Genomic DNA, 14436 nt, shown 5'->3' on the forward strand with positions numbered 1-14436 from the left:
AGCTCTTCTCTGAACTGCTTGTATATTCAGTGGAAGGAAGGGAACTTCATGAAGGGCAAGTAATTCCATCCTCAGAGAGTTACAGACTGCACTGTGGAAACACTGCCTGCTATCCCACTGAAATAAAGAATTAGACTACAGAGGAACACCTAGATTTCAGATGTCCATTTTTAGATAAAATAAATACTACTTCAGACAATTAAGAAACTTGTCAAAGAGTCCAGAGAAAGAAGTCTTGGACTCTCCATGTCTCCTCCTATAAACATTCCCAAATTTTCATGTAAGTGGTCATGTACTGAGTAGAAAGCCTATGAGCATTGAAAGATCCAGTTACCATATATCAGATATCTAGGTGAGCAACAATTTACTGAATGACTTAATGTCTGGCTTTTAAGGTAATACTATTTCCCATTGTAGTACCATCAACATGGGATGCTTTTTAAGATTTTGCCTCCTTTAGAGCCTCTGCAGTCACAGGGCACAAGTAAACCCACAGTTCAAGTTCCAGATGTGAAGCCCTCTGTTCTTCAGGCAGTTCTGCTTCTCTCATCATTGGATACAGTCTGCTTCAGGAGCGCTGAAGGAGAACCAGATAGAGCAGATTCATTTTGTACCATTCGTATTGCCTACAGTAGGCGCTACTATTTTTTCCCATCTCATTTGTTCCAGTACACGTCTTAATTTTTCCTCAGGTACCTACTGAGTAAGAAAAACAGAAAAACTTTGGGTTTTTTATTTGTTGGGGAAGGTCTAGTTGGTTAATTTTTTTGTTATTTTTTTTTTTTATGTTTGCTGTTCAGTTGCTTGGTTGTTGTTGTGTTTTATGTAAATAACTTAAAAAAAAAATAGATGACAACAACTTTAATGTAGAATCTGTGGGTTTTCATGGAAAAGCTGCTGCCAGGCCCAGGCTTTCTGCTACAGTTATTGACTGACATGAGCAAACAAAACCTGCTGATTTGGTTTCAATGTCACATACCAAGCATCACCTGTTTGTGTACCAGCTGCATTCCCTGGATTCTTATTACCTTTTATCTTGCATTACATTGCTAAAGATTCAAAGCAGATAAATTCATCCAGAACATAATCTTTAATCACATTTAAAATGTATTAATCATTGTGCTTACAAAGAGATTTTATTCCTTTGATAAGGAAATTAACCTATCAAGTATGTATTTTAAGACCAAGCTGGTGTTCTTACACCACTTTTCTATATTACCACAAAGTTAATGTTTTATTTTAATAGGATTATTTTTATATCAGCAATTCCATTAAATGTGTTTCACTTTACTAGGCATCTGCCCAAGATCCCGGATAAATAATCTCTAAAATGTGACCTACATACTTGATCATTGTGCCTCTTCATAAGGGACACTAATTTTAGACTCGTGTTTGCTGTTTGATTTACACACAGTTTATCATGTGCAATTGCATAAATCCTTATAAATTAGTCAATTTTTTTTCTGTATATGAAAGATTTTTCCAGGAGTATTTCAGACAAATGAAATTGCGCTGTACCCTAACCAAAAATTAAGTTTATGTTGACACTGTTAATCATGTTTTCCTCTCTCCTAAATATAATCTTTCTGTGGTGCATAATAAAGCCATGTATGCACTAGATTTATTTTCTTAGAGTTTCAGCATTCTGGAATCAGACTTTTTACATAACCTGCTGTAAAGTGATTCTTTCAGACTCTTTAGACTGGCTGTACAGTTGAAATTTTGTATTTTCAAAACCTTTGCAGGGGGCAGAACAGTGGGTAAGGAAAAGCTTTGACCAGATCTAAAGTCTGTTATGAAGCTTTAAAGCACAGTGTTGGTGATTTTATTACTGGGGTGCTCTTCTTGCTGAGGGGAAGCTTCTCCTACCTTCAGATTTGATCATATGCTTTTATTTTACCTTAGTACACTTGAAAAAGCTCTTTGACATCCCTGTAGCCATTCCCTCAGCATGAAGTGTGTACAAAGAAGAGTAATGAGTTCCATTTCCAAAGGTGGAAGCTGGCAATCTTTCTAAAGAAACAGAACACTGTTACCTAGAAGCAGCTGGGTCAAACTCCACTACAAAAGCCATCAATCCCAGAGATGCCTTTGGGGAAAAAAAAAAAACAAAAACAAAAAACAACCCAAAGGAGTTGATAGAAAGTGATGCTTGCAGAAGGAAGAATAACCTGTTTAAATTGTCCAGTAAAAATGTCCAGTAGAGACCACAGGTTCTGTTGTCAGTCATTTATTGAGTATATCTGGTATAAGTGTGCCTGTGAGATGTCTCTGACCTGAAGCCTACAGATACTGCGGTGAGTATTCGCCCGAGCAGTTTCTCCTCTCCCCTCCTATGTTTTCAAGTCAGACAGTGAGACCTCTGCTGTTAGAAAAGAGATCAACTGTGGGAAAATCCGTTTCAGATCCCCAGGGCACTAATAGCAGATGCTGGAGACCAAGCAGAAGACTTCAGCATTTGCAGGGCTAAAATATTGGCTAAAGAAATGTAGCACGTACTTCTTTTACTCTCGGAAATGGGGAGAAGGGGAGGCATACTGGAAACAGAAGGGCTTTGTCTGTGAAACCAACTGACCTACTCAAACAGCAAGAGCTGATGTTAAATGTTGTTTGAGCATAACATTTCTAAACTCGGGAATGCCCCAGTCTGGGGAAGATATACAACCAGGTCCAACACGGGTGAAACCACCTACACTGGAAAAGCTGGGACAGCAAATCTACTTTATAAACTTTGCAGTCATACACTACAATGCAGGTGGATACTGACCCTCTCAGGAGCATCTCAGTTGCAACACGAAATTTAAGAACCGCTTTAAACTGTGACTTAAGTTAATAATTTAATATTACTTAAGTTAATAAGTTAATATTACATTTATGACTTGAAATTGCATGGTATTAGTAACTAATTTAGCTGTTAATTAGATTATATAAATATTTCCATGAACCTCACAATAACATTAATTCTGAAACCATGTATCTTTTCATTATTCATAGAACAAGCCCGTTAACTTACAATATGGAAATTCACTTGCTGTTCTAGATCTTGAGATCACATCTCATGTATGTGGCTAATTATCTTGAATAAGGAAAAATCAGTTTAGGTGCTCTGTTCTGACTTCACAGGAGCTATGACAAAACACTGCAAAGTCCTGAGTATAACCTATGCATACAGCCAGATGCTTGCATATGTGACTATGGGGTAGAATATTACATATTCATGGTTGTAATGAAGAAGTGAGCAATTAGAAAAGTGAAATCTATCCAGCCTGAAGAATGGATTTTCTTCATCACTGTGCCTTTTCTTTTCATATTTTCTGTATTCCCACTTTGTATCCCCTCTTCTATTTCCAAAATTATTATGTCCATGTGACTGAATTAAAATTGCATTATTTCCTTTTCCATTCACACCATTAAATTTCAAAACATATTGACAATTTGTCAATATGATTTTTTTCCTCTTAGAAGGCTATCAAATTATAAATAATTACTCACTACATATTAATACAGGAACAGCAGGAAAAATGAGGTTTTGTTCTCAATAGCCACAGAACCCCCCACTTTCCATCACCCTCCCCTTGTATCACAGGATACAAGAAATATTTTGCTTCTGTAATATCACTTGGCTGCTTAATCAGTTTGGAAATAAGTGTAGACATTTACACTCCACAAGGTGTCACTCTGAAACAGCTGGAAAAAACATCTTTTTGCTTTGCATTTAACCCAAAACGTCAGAAATTACCAGCATTTCAAATTTAACCGTGAACTACCACCAGACTCTCTACTCAAAGCTACTACAATGCAACTATAAAGGCAGTGAGCATTTTTTATTGTAAATACTGTATTTCAAATCCAAACTATTTTTAACGTACTTTCCTAGCTGAAGTGTGCAATATTGTCAGTAACTGTTCAAACCTGGGACAGCATCCAGCAAGTGTTCTATCTGGGTACGTTCCACTGTCCTTTAGTTAACTACTGTTGGCTTAGTGAACAGGCAGAGAACAACTTCAGACCCAATAGCTTAGGTCTGCAAGGTATTTAAGCTTTCTAATGAAATACACTTTCTCTAGGAACAGATTACCTTTTTAAATAAATACAGTGTATTCCATGGAAATTATGTTCAGCCCCCCAAAATAGAAATAGTTGTCTGCAATAAAACTAATGAAACCTCATTTCACTTACAATCAGTGAATTAATTCTCTGAAATCTAACAGGAGAGAATTCCAAGTAGGTTTTCTTATATCTAACAAAGCTTACAATGTAGCTTTTCATTCCGCAAGTCCATGCCCTCTTTGGTAACCACCAATTTTCATGAGCTTGAGAGATCTTTGACATATCTATCAACTTTAACTGAAATTGACCATCACGTTCAAAATATACTAGAAGGAAATCAGACACAGATATGAGCGCCTAGCTGTCATTTTACAGGAAAAAAGATTAAGATGAAGCAAGTGAGAACTTCACTGGTAAAGAGGCAGTTGTGTAAGGATTTAAGCATTTTCTTGTTTGTATGGCATCTGACAAAGTTCTGAAAACTGTTAGCTCATACAACCAGGGCCTTTGAGAATCTAATTCTCCAAAACTGATTTCATCCAGCAAACACTTCAGTATGCATAAAATGTAAAAATGTGTTTGGAGTTCTCTTGCTTCTGTAAGAATTAATGAAAGCTGGAAACATAATAAATACCTTGCCGAAAACAAACAAATAAATAAATAAAATCTTTAGAGATCTACTCTGAAAAAAGCAGGCACGATGGTCCCAACTCCTTTTGTTAAACTCCTCAGCAGCTTCTACCTAGTATAAGCACAACCACGTTTGGCAGGGGGGACGGGGAGAGGGAGGGAGGAGGAGAGCATGTGTGTAGGAATCATGAAAATAAGACCATTAAAAGCCTCATTCAAGGCCATTTGGAAATTGTATCTTTGAAACCACAAAACTAAAACAATGGCTTGGCTAGGTAACCAGATTTCTGATTTGTGCCATTTTTATAGTTATAATTCCATTCACGAGATGTATTAATCACACCCGATTCCACTGATACGGCTATTAAAGGAGAGGAAAAACCTCAGCAGTTACTATAACAAAGACACTTCCTTCGCTGTTTTTTCCATTCAAGTCATGCAGAATACAATGAAGTTGTTTTTTTTCTTAGTCTACACACTGCATTCAACTCTCCTATTACCCTCTTTCTCTTTGAGACTTTGTGCATATCCACAGCTTCTGCTTCATAACTATGTCTACCAAGCAATTTGCAAGAAGAAAGCTCTACCTCTGCAGTAGGAAAACACCCAGAAACCTGAGAAAATGAACTGAAAAAGATTCATTAGAGACAGAAGAAGAATTAACTGATTTTTGCTACCTGCCATTGCCAGTCTGCATGAGATACTATCAAACTGCTCTCATTTTCCTCAGTGTTTAAATAAAGCAAATATTAGAATTAACATAGTTTTTGCTGGAATAATGAAATTATTGTTATCCCTCATCCAGAAGAGCCTCATAGTGCCTTAAAAAAAATAATCCCCAACCAAATTAAACCCTCTCCCCATAAGACAATATTTTATACAAAAATGCTAACAATCAAAATGCAGCAACTTCTATCAGCTGCTGAACTGCTCAGCATTCAATACATTTCTGTCATGTACACCCCCACATACATGAACACCAAGTGGATTTTAAACAGAAAAGTGGGCAAAATGAGACAATCCAAACCAGAAGCTGAGCAGATCCTTTTGTCTTCTTTTAAGTGATACTTCATTCAGAAAAAGATCACAGTGGATTTAGCTACTACACTGATGTCTGCAGGAGAATGGTACTACATAAGCGATTATGTTTGACAAGGAAAGGAAAACCCTGGAGAACAAGTGAGACACAAGAGAGCTTGCATTCCTTAGGACTCCATCAGTGCAGGCAGAAAATGCTACAGTTATTCTTGCAAACAGAAAAATCCATGGAAAGTGATAATCACACCTCCCACTCCCCCCAAAAAACCCAACAACCAAACCAAACAACCAAACAAACCACCAAAGAAGCCAAACCCACACCTACTCACACAATATACTTATTTTAATCCCTTTTTTCCAGATCACAACAGCTGAGGCTGTTTAACACAGTTAACAGACAGCTCTGCTCAGATAACCTAGAGGCTTCTCTTTATAACTCTGCTCCCCACTCCATTTAGATGGGGAAGAAAACAGCTATGACTCAAAGCTGTACCTTAAGAGGAAGCTGACTATTACATTCCTCATCACCCACAACTCTAGGATGTTGAAGACATTTTTCAAGAGACCATTTCCCCTGAGCTCTGTGAAATTCTATTTGAAAAACAAAACAACATCCATGCAGTCTTGGATATAGCTTTCTATAAAGTAAAAGCAAATCCTCCAGCTATCTATCACAAAGAAATCTGCAAACAGCTGCATGGCTTCAGCAAGTGATAACGCAGGGATGCAGTTTTCTTACAGAATGAAAATCACAAGAATTTCAGTCTTTTCTTTCCTGGTACTGAAAAAAAAAAAAAAAGTCCTGGCTCTGATAAATCAAAGCTTGGGTAGTGCTCAGATTCTTTAGTAGTAAACAAACTCAGATTCATTTAATGTTTCTGTATTAAGAATAATACTGTGTTCAAAAGGCCTTTCTCCTGAACCATACCAGGGACTCTGCTTCACAAATCTGAACTGGAATCAGATTCCTCTGGAAATTATACTGGTATCCAGTGCTCAGAGCTATGTTTTTAACAGAGAAGTAGGTGCTTCCCAGCCTTGTCAAACGAGACTGTGATTGAGTAAGATAATTAAGACTGAACACCTCTTCAGTTGCTATTTGCAGATTCTTAGCAGCCTCTGAGAGCAGAAACAGCATCAAAATGTGGGAAAAGGCATTAAACCACCACACACATGCAACAAGACAGAAGGTGGGTTTTAATCTTGTGGTTGAGAAGTTCTTTGGAAAGAATACTGAACCCAGAGCCTGATTCAACTGGGAACTGAAGCAGCAAAATGAGGACAGAGTGCAAGTCCCAGTACACACATGAACCACAACAGGCACTGGTACTGTGTTTCCTTGGGTATGTGATTGACAGCCACATCACAAACCTTGCACAAAACCCAACAGTTTGCACACTTGCACTGTACGATTTTAGATGATGGTACTTCTAGGAAAAAGGATAGATCTATCATATCTATATCACAAAGAAGGAGACATGAATAAAGTCAAAGGGACAGTTTTTCCAGCCATTGTCACTGAAGGAAATACTTTGAGCTCAGCGTCTGATCCACATGGTAATTCTCTGCAACAAGATTGTTTGGCCTTTTGGTAAACCAAAACTGGTCACAAAGTGAAGAGACAGATAAAATCCAGAAAGTAGTTTCTCCCATCAAAATATATCCTCAGTAAAAATAACAGTAACTGATTTAGATTAAGATTTACTCTAAGAAGTTCAATGCAACCAATATAAACTGACCTTTTCTTGACCTGGTATCCAAAAAGCGGGTGCCATTCTACAAACACAAGCAGTTTTGCCCAGAATGTTAGGCAGCACAACTTACAAAATGTGTTAGTGTCACCTCACAAGAACTTTAGCAGTTACAGATTCAGCCCCCAGTCAAACTTCAATTTGTTTCATGAAGAGTAAGCAACAATTTCACCTTTTCTGCCCTGAGAGAGGAGCACTAGCAAGCACAGGACTTACACGCACAAATGCGAGCTTGGTGGACAGCAAGTCAAAAGGAAAATTCTCATTCATAGCACATGTGCATCTACTTTGGATTCCAGTGCTGATATACCTTCAGAAACATGACACTGATGTTGAACGAAATGAGTCCCACACCGATCTAAAACTTGAGGGCTACATTGACCCTTAAAAGAGGAAACAAACTGAAGGAAGACTTAGTATGATTTATTTTCCTTTATAATCTAAACTAATTTGTGTATCCTAGCATATACCCTATTTATTGCTTTAATCTTCTGATATACTGATATACAGTGACCCAGGCTCCTGCAGTCCCATCTCACTTAAGCATTTTGGTATTATTTCTCTGACAATCCCTGGTGGTACACTGACTTTTCCTTCTAATCTTCTTTTACTCTCGGGGAATTCTCTCACAAAGTTTTCAATGCACATCTGTCAAACCAACTCGCTACTAGATTTGTTGTTTTATGTAGTAATTTCTGCAGTAGCAATTGGATAACAGATTCTTGGCATACGTGCAGATCTTCCTTTGCTCATTTTCAAATAAGTTATTTCCCTCATAAGACACATCTTCGTTCTAATTTACTGACTTTAATTTTAAATGTTCTTATTCACCAACAAACTCATTTTTACTTTAAAATACAGAAATGTCTGTGGCTAATTCTGTCAAATTAATACTATACCAAACTGAATTACTGAGCATGGAAGAATTATGTACATCATAAACTTTATTTTTTTTCCCTAGTCTTATCTAAATGAGCCAGGTTCTGTGCAGTTGGCTTTTCTGAAGCAGGATACTTTTCCCTCGTGTAGATAGATAAATCAAATGGGAGTTTTCCAGAATGACCAAGAGCAGTTAGCTCTCATTATTAACAAAGCACCACCCACACTCAAGTAAATATTTAAATAAAAAATAAACATTAATCAAATGCTTTAAAAGAATTAGCAAGGGAATGACTGTTGACAACACAGACGTGGAATAGACAAGGATTTCTCCTATAAAATTTCTAACTACAGTTAATACCAAATACTATTGTGAAGATAAAGAAACGCTTTTACTGTGGAGACATGTACTACATGCCCAAGTTTCTTCCTCTTAAGTTTCAAAATCCCTTGAGTCAGGTGCAATGCCTACCTGTAACAAAAAAATAAAAACAGATTCTGGTGACAGAGCCACAACAAACAATTTGCTGGACACTTGTTGCTGTCTAGAGGCTGCAGACTGTACTTGTCCAACTTTAATAGAAACTTTGACTTCTGCTGACTTTAACACTTAAGATGTATTTTCACAGTGATGCAGATATTTCAGAGTTGACTTTACTTTTGTTCCAGGCCTGCAGCAGAGCCTGTGGGTCCAAAAGGCAGCCTGTTTCCTTTTAAATCAACTGATGGGGCTGTGGGAAGTGGTTTCTGCAAATGGTCTCACGTAGGTACCTAGTGGGATTTTCAGAAAGATTCGAGAAAGTTATTCCACGTATTTCAAGTAATTTGGGAAAGCAAAACAAACAGACAAATTAAATAATAATTTTTTTTTTAAAGTAAAAAAAAATATATATATACACACACCCTACCCCACTGGTGTCAGAGTAAAGATTGGGTTAAATGTGAATTCAGTTTAAATTAAGTGAGGAAGTCTCAGTGACTTCAGTTATATGATCCCATCCCTCCCCCCACTCCATACACACATACTTCCCCCCCCCCCCCGAGAACCCGATTAAGTAGGAACTAAGCCTTTTTTCCTACCACATCAGTAAGGGAATGATGCTGCTAATTCCAGCAAAGCTCCCAAATACTTTGCTCATAGACTGTACTGGCCAACAAACAATTAGATCATTCCTGAATTAAAGGAATACCCAGAAGCAATTCTGCATAAGCACTGTTTTCTTTCAAAGCACAATGGAAAGTTGGCGTGTATTTCATTCACCAGAACTGTAATTTGGTTTAAGCAAGGGTTTATTTTAAAGATCTTCAGCTCTCACCTACAGGCACCCCATGGAACCCCATGAATCAGCAGATAGTTACTGTTTATTAGAAAGCCTTCCTCTTTAAGTCATCTTTACTTCCTCTCAGCATTTTGCAGAAAGTGTAAAAAGAACTATACCATCAAGCCTTTGCTATAGGCAACTGTCTACAACTGGCCAGAATCTAGAATATAAAGTATTTAGAATTCAATACTGAATTTTGATATTCAGACCCTAACAAATCAAACAGCCTATATACTAAAAGAAATTTAAGTAAAGAGCAGCCCTACAACAGACAGCTTCTTTCTGGTATTTACACTATACTTAACATCACGTCAGTGAGATCAGGTATACTCCTTTCCTTTAACCTCTTCTGGATACTCATGGGTTTTAAAAGTATCTTCAATAACCAGGTGTTTAAAGGAAATGAGACACTACACAGGTTAAACAACATGGTTCTATTAAAAACTATCTTTAACCATGGCACTCAGTGACAGCAATACAATACTTTTTCCACAAAGCAACTAATATAAAAATATGCCATAAAATCATCTGTAGACTAGTATGCTAGTACATATATGTAATCATAACATTCTTTTATAAACTCTTTCCTGAGATACCGTGGGTTGTTTGATTTTCTTTGTATTACTGGATGCGTTATCTTCACGAATCATCTAAAATAATAGTACATTATTTTCTATGTGCAGGTCACTCAGTTAACATGTAAAAAGTAGTATGTAAATATATGGCAAAGAAACAGCTCTTAAAAATTATGCGCTTTTTTACTTTCTTACATTTCTTTAACATTTGGCTCCTTGGGAGATGGAAGGGAGGAACATGAAAAACCTGAAATTAGAGCTATGAATTGACAAAAAGCAGGAAAGCATTCAGGAATGTTAGGAGTTGGAATATAATATAAATGACACAAAAAGAAAGCCATAATTCATGTTGGCTATGTATTATCTTATAAAGCAACTGGTCATATTTTAGTCAGTTCACAGTATAATAAATATGTTTACTAATCTGTTTTGGAAGAGCAAATGTCTTTTAGGGATTCAAGCTCCTCCATAAGTTTCTTGTTCTGAACTTCTAGCACTGCAACACGACTCTCCAGACATTTTATGTATTCTTTCTTCCGACGTCGACATTCTTTAGCAGCTTCCCTGCAAAAAGCAGAAGTAAAAAGTGCAACCAAAAAAAGCCATTTGCATGCCATTAGAAAGCTCAGCAGATTACGGACACTATGGCAGAATTCCGAATTTTGGAATTTCTCCCAAATCAGTCTGAAAACACTAAGCAAAACTGGGTTCCACAAGGGCCTCAAGTGTCTCTTTCTCATGTTCATATGGCAATCTGTAGAATTGCTTCCTCTCATGCCTTGATTAAAGTTCATAATAAACGAGGTCCAAATGAAAGACAGTTATTCTGCTTTATGACAATAAAGATCTTTGAGGGCCTTGAGTTCCTCAATGAGAGTCTTGTTTTGGTTTTCAAGCACAGCCACACGATTTTCAAGACATTTGACATATTCTTTCTTCTTTCTGCGACATTCTCTGGCAGCTTCCCTGGAACCAATACAAGGCAAATGACTACAGGAACAGCCACAATATGGCAAAGACTGGATAAATGAAATTACCTGCAATCCCTGCTCTTCGACAACAACAACAACAACCACCACCAACAACAACTGTTGGATTGCACAAACAGAACAGCAGGTAACAGCCATAAGCAATAACACAGTTAAAATACAATTCCAAAGAACTAGAACTTGAAGAAAAATTCATCATCAACAAATACAAAGATGGAATTGATACACAAAGGAACCAAGAAAAACAGTGAGCAAATGGCAACGTATTGACTTGAATTGTACTAAACATGAAGACTGAAAGCAGCGTTTCTTCTTCCAGCCACATTCCATTTTGTGTGTTTATCAGTATTATCTTCTGCAATCAAAATCTTAAAATCAAACTAAAGAATATACTTTCAGAAAATACAAGCATAACACTACTCTCTTCAGACAAAAAGCTAAATGCCAAGCTGTCATTTCTTTACCTTAATGTAACAATCTACAGCAAAATTTAAGTCCAAACAAGTACAATTTACTAGCATTTTAGAGCTGTCCACCTGTGCACATTTCAACCACATGCATCTGCAATGTTTGTTTACTTTGAGTAGTATTTTCAGAAGCATGTGACTGAACGGGCATTCAATTCCAGAATAAATTTTAGAAGTACTGGGAGTTTGCTCCTTTAAGATCTTGGAACATGATAAAGTGTCAAATTGTGAGAGTAACTTTCCAGCAAGTTATATGAGGGAGAGCACAGATCTAGCATTAAAACTGAAAAGAGAAACAAAAGGAAGCACAACAATGCAGCGATCTTCATGAGTAATTTAAAATAAAGGACAGGCATGAGAGCAAAGCAATACCATTAATTTAATCATAAAGCAAGTGGCTATTCAATGCATTAGAGATCTGCATGGCAGACTATTTCTTCCATTAATCTAACTGCCACTGATTGCAGTAGCTATGCATTTGAAAAAAGGAGAGTCCCTTAAGAACAGAAAGAAGAAAGCACAGAGAAAGACTGGCAGTTACAGCACACAGTCAAGCCCATGCCAACTAATTAAAAAAAATACAGCCACCTCACACAATATGCCTCACAAAATGACAGAGGCACTGCACAGTAACTTATCACAGTAGCCAATTATTTTGGAAAGCCTATAATTATCATTCCACCCTAGAATAAGTCCTCTTCAGAGCATCATTAATGGATGACTGCTAATGAGATCCTCAGATATTTTCCTAACCAATTCTTTGCTGGGATGTTTCAAGATGAACAAACCCGTACTGGTCATTTTACTGTTGGTGGATCAGGGGGGAATTCAACACTAAGTACACCTCCAGATCATCACAAAAATTACCAGAAAGGGACAACACTGATATTGATTTCTGAATTTCCATAATATTTTCAAACTAAAAATCCATGGTGATAAGGTCAACTCTAGTTTTCCAGAGTTAACAGCCAATACACAATGCCATAAGGATGTGGGATGACTGACAATTTCTTGCCTTCACTTTATCACTCAGAGGCAGAGCTCATGACCTTAAGAAGAAAGTTTCACTAGAATGTTTTGGGGTTGGGTGTTTTTTTGCAACACTGACTATTAATTGTGATATAGTCTTACCTATTTTTCATAAGTCTCAGCTCTCTCTTGCGAGTTGCCTCTTCTGCCAGTTGCTGAGGACTATGCAAAGTCCCCGGTGAGGCAGCCATTACCACTCCCTGAGGTAAGGTAGTAGTGGGAGTTCGAATCTGGTAAGCTGGCATGTCTCCAGTGGCAGCTGTATAAAAGAATCATATTTTAAAATTTATGGGGAAAAAAAAAACAACAACAACAAAAAAAATCAAACTACACAAGAGTCACAGAACAACAGATTTCTGTTGATGAGTTCTCCAGGATCCCTGCTACATAAAATATTTCATAGGCCTGTCATGTCACAGCTACATTTGTTATTTTTCTAGCATTTATTTCCACACTATAAAATAAGTTATCTAAATTGCTCTAGCACATGGTCCCACTAGCCAGCCAGACTGAAGCCTGTGAAAGCTTCCACATGGCTCTTTTCAGACAACATAGGGAAAGCTGCTTGAAAAACACAGTGTGCATACTTATTCCCTGTTCACACAATTCCACAAAAATATGGTTCTGCTGTTGCAGCCACTGAAATTTACATGCTACCCCTTGTCCTCCAACAGAAGCTTCAGAAGTCAACTTTCTCCTCTTTCCCTGTGATAGCAACAGTACCAGCCTTACTGCCTTTCCTCCCTCTAGAGCAGCAGCACAGAAACCCTTGCACAACCAGTGAGAGCTGCTGTTGCCAGAATGAAAATGAACAGACAAGTGCTCACAGTGAACTGGGGTACGCTCTTTGAGCAAAAGGACCACAAATAGGATGCTGCAGAATTAGCAGGCAAGAGACAGTAGTGGCTGTTTCACAGGAAGGGGTATAGTTACACAGTAAGCCAGAGTGCAAAAGTTCATATTCAGCTCCTGAGCCTACTACCACTTTTGAGCCCTCCCCAAACCAAACACAGACCTGAAATCTGACCTGTTATTTGGAGCCAATACCTTCCTGATGGTCTCCCTCATTTCTGTATTTCTGAGGTACTTCATTCCTACATGATGTACCCCAACTTTAAAATACTGTTAAAGTCCTACATACTGTGTCTTGTCTGATGTGGGGGGGGGGAAGGGGGGGGAAGTATCTCTCTTCAAATTACAAGCAAGTATTTACCTATTCCTTTCCATAAATATTTTATATTATCACACACCAAACTCCAAATTTTGTAATTAAAGCGACTGAACATAATACATGAAATTTCAGAGGCTTTTATGTTAGAATTAATTTATACTTTAATTCTTTAAAGCAATATTTAGATAATGGAAAAACTGGTGTCACAGTTTAACACCAGCCCGCAACTAAGCACCACAGAGCTGCCTGCTTAATTCCCCTCCTTCCCAGTGGGATGAGGAATAGAACCAGAAGGGTAAAAGTAAGAAAATGTATGGGTTGAGATGAAAACAGTTTAATACTTGAAATATAATAATAAGAATAATGATAATAAGAAAAAGAATTGTAATGAAAATAGCAAAAAGAAATAAAACACAAGACAAACAAGTGATGCAAATGAATAAAAATTGTTCACCACTGACTGATATCCATCCAGTTCCTGAACAGCAGCCCCCAGCCAGCCTTCCTCCCAGTTTATACACTGAGCATGATGCCA

At 37.5% G+C, this 14436-nt stretch overlaps 1 protein-coding gene across 13 annotated transcripts in view; it reads right to left on the reverse strand.

The window, feature by feature from the left end:
• Nucleotides 1-8660: 8660 nt before the first annotated feature.
• CREM (cAMP responsive element modulator) overlaps nucleotides 8661-14436 on the reverse strand; it is a 32238-nt gene continuing 26462 nt past the window's right edge. For 8 of the 13 annotated variants that reach the window (XM_057398873.1, XM_057398875.1, XM_057398879.1 and 5 more), the window contains 2 exons: nucleotides 12833-12989; nucleotides 10589-11211 (listed from right to left, as the gene is read on the reverse strand). In XM_057398873.1, coding sequence (XP_057254856.1) covers nucleotides 11067-11211; nucleotides 12833-12989 — 302 coding nt within the window. In that variant the 3' untranslated portion in view covers nucleotides 10589-11066. The other 5 variants (XM_057398874.1, XM_057398880.1, XM_057398885.1 and 2 more) reach the window with 3 other exon arrangements.

The sequence above is a fragment of the Pezoporus wallicus genome, unplaced genomic scaffold, assembly GCF_028554395.1.
Source record: "Pezoporus wallicus isolate ANWC-B61680 ecotype Strahan unplaced genomic scaffold, APGP_CSIRO_Pwel_v1 contig_7866, whole genome shotgun sequence".
In the NCBI taxonomy this organism is placed as follows: Eukaryota; Metazoa; Chordata; class Aves; order Psittaciformes; family Psittacidae; genus Pezoporus; species Pezoporus wallicus.